The 2,937-nt window shown below is 42.7% G+C and overlaps 2 protein-coding genes across 2 annotated transcripts; both read left to right on the forward strand.

The window, feature by feature from the left end:
* The first annotated feature begins 700 nt into the window (after positions 1 to 700).
* On the forward strand, positions 701 to 1,141 carry LOC126195771 (uncharacterized). Its single transcript, XM_049934403.1, has one exon. The coding sequence runs from the start codon at positions 701 to 703 to the stop codon at positions 1,139 to 1,141; it is 441 nt and encodes a 146-aa protein (XP_049790360.1).
* A 173-nt stretch (positions 1,142 to 1,314) lies between these two features.
* On the forward strand, positions 1,315 to 1,899 carry LOC126195772 (uncharacterized). Its single transcript, XM_049934404.1, has one exon. The coding sequence runs from the start codon at positions 1,315 to 1,317 to the stop codon at positions 1,897 to 1,899; it is 585 nt and encodes a 194-aa protein (XP_049790361.1).
* Positions 1,900 to 2,937: the final 1,038 nt, after the last annotated feature.

Consider the following 2,937-nt stretch of genomic DNA (forward strand, 5'->3'; position numbering starts at 1 on the left):
TCAAATGTAGAAGTAACTTTGGGTGTGCCCCAGAGATGTATGTTGGGACCCTTGCTGTTCATGTTGTAGATTAATGACCTTGCCACCAATATCAGCAGTAAAATCAGGCTTTTGCAGATGATGCAGTTATCTGTAATGAAGCACTTCTTGCGAGAAGCTGCATAAACATTCAGTCTGATCTTGATAAGATTTCAATGTGGTGCAGAGACTTACATTCCTGGATGTTGAGAACAAGTGGCCAAATTTTGAACTTCAAAGAATGAAAAAAAAAGTAATATATTACCGATTATAATATCAATGAGTCACTGTTGCAATCAACCAACTCTTACAAATACCTAGATGTAACACATCATTGTGATATGAAATGGAATGAGAACATAGGTTCAGTCATGGATAAAGCAGGTGGTGGACTTGGGTTTATTGGTAGAATGCTGGGGAAGTACAACTAATGAGATTTACTACTCTCAATATTGGTACATTGACCAGCCAACATTGTGAACTAGCAGAAATGCTTAAAAACAAACGTGTCAACATTGCCTGCGTCCAGGACACCAAGTGGAAAGGTTCAAAGGCAAAATAAATCGGAGATGGCTACAAACTCATCTGTCACGGTACCGATACACAAAACGGTGAAGTGATAGTCGTCGACGAGGACTTGTGTAACAATGTCACCAGTGTCAACAGGGTGTCCAAAAAGCTTATGTCTATCAAGATTGACTCAACAGTTATCACTGCCCACATTGTATCTTGCTATGCATCTCAAACTGGATGCACTGAGGATGACAAGGACAAGTGCTGGAACAGTCTGGAAGCCCTCCTTCGAGCAATTCCACAGGGTGAGTCCGCTATTGTTGGAGGAGATTTAAACGGACATGTCAGGGCTAACAGAGAAGGATATATGCGATGCCATGGAGGACGTGGGTTCAGTGTGTGGAACGATGATAGATGTCGGATACTTGATTTTGCAGAAGCATATGATTTCATTGTGACCAACACATACTTTAAAAAGAGGCCAACATATCTGGCTGCTTATACAAGTGGAGGTCATGCTACTCAGATCAATTATTGGCTAGTTTGTCAACAAGACATGAAGCTGGTAACAGATACCAAAGTAATTCCGTATGACTGCATCACCCCTTAACACTGATTGCTTGTCTTCGATATTTGTAAGTGTGTTATACAACACAAACCTCAATCTAAGTCTGGGCCTCAGTGAATTAAGTGGTGACGAATGAATACCCAGCAAAACGAGTTGATGACAGCCTTCACAAACTTCTCCGTGAAGACCGATCAGTCGGTTGAACATTTGGAAAGATGCTGTGGAACAGAAATATCGAGCAGCAACAAAAATGCTGGGAAAAACCATACCTGGAAGAAAATACATTGATAAACAAACCTGGTGGTGGACACAAAGTCAAACAAGCAATCAGGGAGAAGAAGATGGCATACAAGACTTGGTGGTACTCACGACTTGACACTGACCTCCAGAAATATCGCAACCTTAAATCAGCAGTAAAAACAGCAGTAGCTGCAGCAAAAGAGCAGTACTACCAGACACTGTATGACCAGCATGACACACCATTGGGAGAAAACATCATCTGCTGTCTTGCTAAGTCACATTGCTGTTCAGCTCAGTACATTGGACACGTCATGCTCATCAATGGAGCCAAAGCCAAACTGCTAAGAGACAAACAATCTATTCTCCAGAATTGGGCAGACTACTTTCGTAACATCAGCAACAAAGAGATTATGCATCCTGATGCTACCTTAGGACCCGTCCCTTCGATTTCATCTAAGGAAGTAATGCTTGGCATCAGCAAGATGAAAAATGGAAAAGCAACTGGCCCAGATGACCTACCAGCAGAAATCAGGAAAATTCTCAGAAAGCCTGCTTCATAATTCCTTGCCTCACTCTTCAACCAAATTTTCACCAAAAAACAACTTCCACAAACATGGGCAACTAGCATAACAGTACCAATCTGGAAGGAAAAGGAGATGTGAACAATTGCTTGACTTATTGCCCTATTCTACTCCTCAGTCATACTTTAAAGGTCTTTGAACAGGTACTTGATAGCAGACTCAAGTATTGTCACTGTAACACTAAACCGGTGTGGATTTGTTAAGGGATGCAGCACCATCAATCCTATACATGCCATGCGCCTTTTGATGGAAAAACACAGAGAGAGACAGAAGAGTGTACAAATGGCATTTCTAGACCTAGAAAAGGCTTTTGACCATATCCCATATGATCTTACTTGGCGAGCTCTTCACTTCCACACCATCCCTGAAGAGTTTGTAAGCTGAGTGCACCTTTTGTACCGTAATTCCACTAGTGTTGTTTGGAGTCCTGCCGGAACCTCTCCACCCTTCAGTATCACTGTGGGTGTTCATCAGGGTTCTGCCCTTTCACCATTGCTGTTCATCCTTTGCATGGATACAGCAACAGCTGACATACAGACTTCACATTCTGGTATCCTTCTTTATGCAGACGATGTGGTACTTGCTGACCAGGCCCACCCTGAACTCCAGCAACAGGTTCAGATGTGGAAGGACAGACTGGCTGAAAATGGACTCCACCTCAATGTCCAGAAGACCGGGTACCTAGAATGTGGCTCCAAAACCAGAGGCACCACAAGTATCAGCGAAATTACCTGTAGAAATACCATGTATTTTAAGCACCTTGTGTCTGTTTTCACCTCATACTGCGACACAACTCTTGATATTTGGGTGAGGGTGAATGTAGCTTGGTCCAAGTGATGACAGGTCACTGGAGTCCTCTGCATTAAAAAGATGCCTCAGTATCTAAAGGCAAAAGTATATAAGACCATGGTATGCCCAGCATCAATGTATGGGACTGAGTGTTGCTCTGTGACAAAACAACAGGAGCAAATATTACACACCATGGAGATGAAGATGCTTCAATTGTCCATGGGGCTG

Source organism: Schistocerca nitens, chromosome 7, assembly GCF_023898315.1.
Source record: "Schistocerca nitens isolate TAMUIC-IGC-003100 chromosome 7, iqSchNite1.1, whole genome shotgun sequence".
Classification (NCBI taxonomy): domain Eukaryota; kingdom Metazoa; phylum Arthropoda; class Insecta; order Orthoptera; family Acrididae; genus Schistocerca; species Schistocerca nitens.

What these genes read in the sequence shown, in the direction of transcription:
- LOC126195771 (XM_049934403.1), top strand. Translation starts at nt 701, where the DNA reads ATGTCTATCAAGATTGACTCAACAGTTATCACTGCCCACATTGTATCT.
- LOC126195772 (XM_049934404.1), top strand. Translation starts at nt 1,315, where the DNA reads ATGCTGTGGAACAGAAATATCGAGCAGCAACAAAAATGCTGGGAAAAA.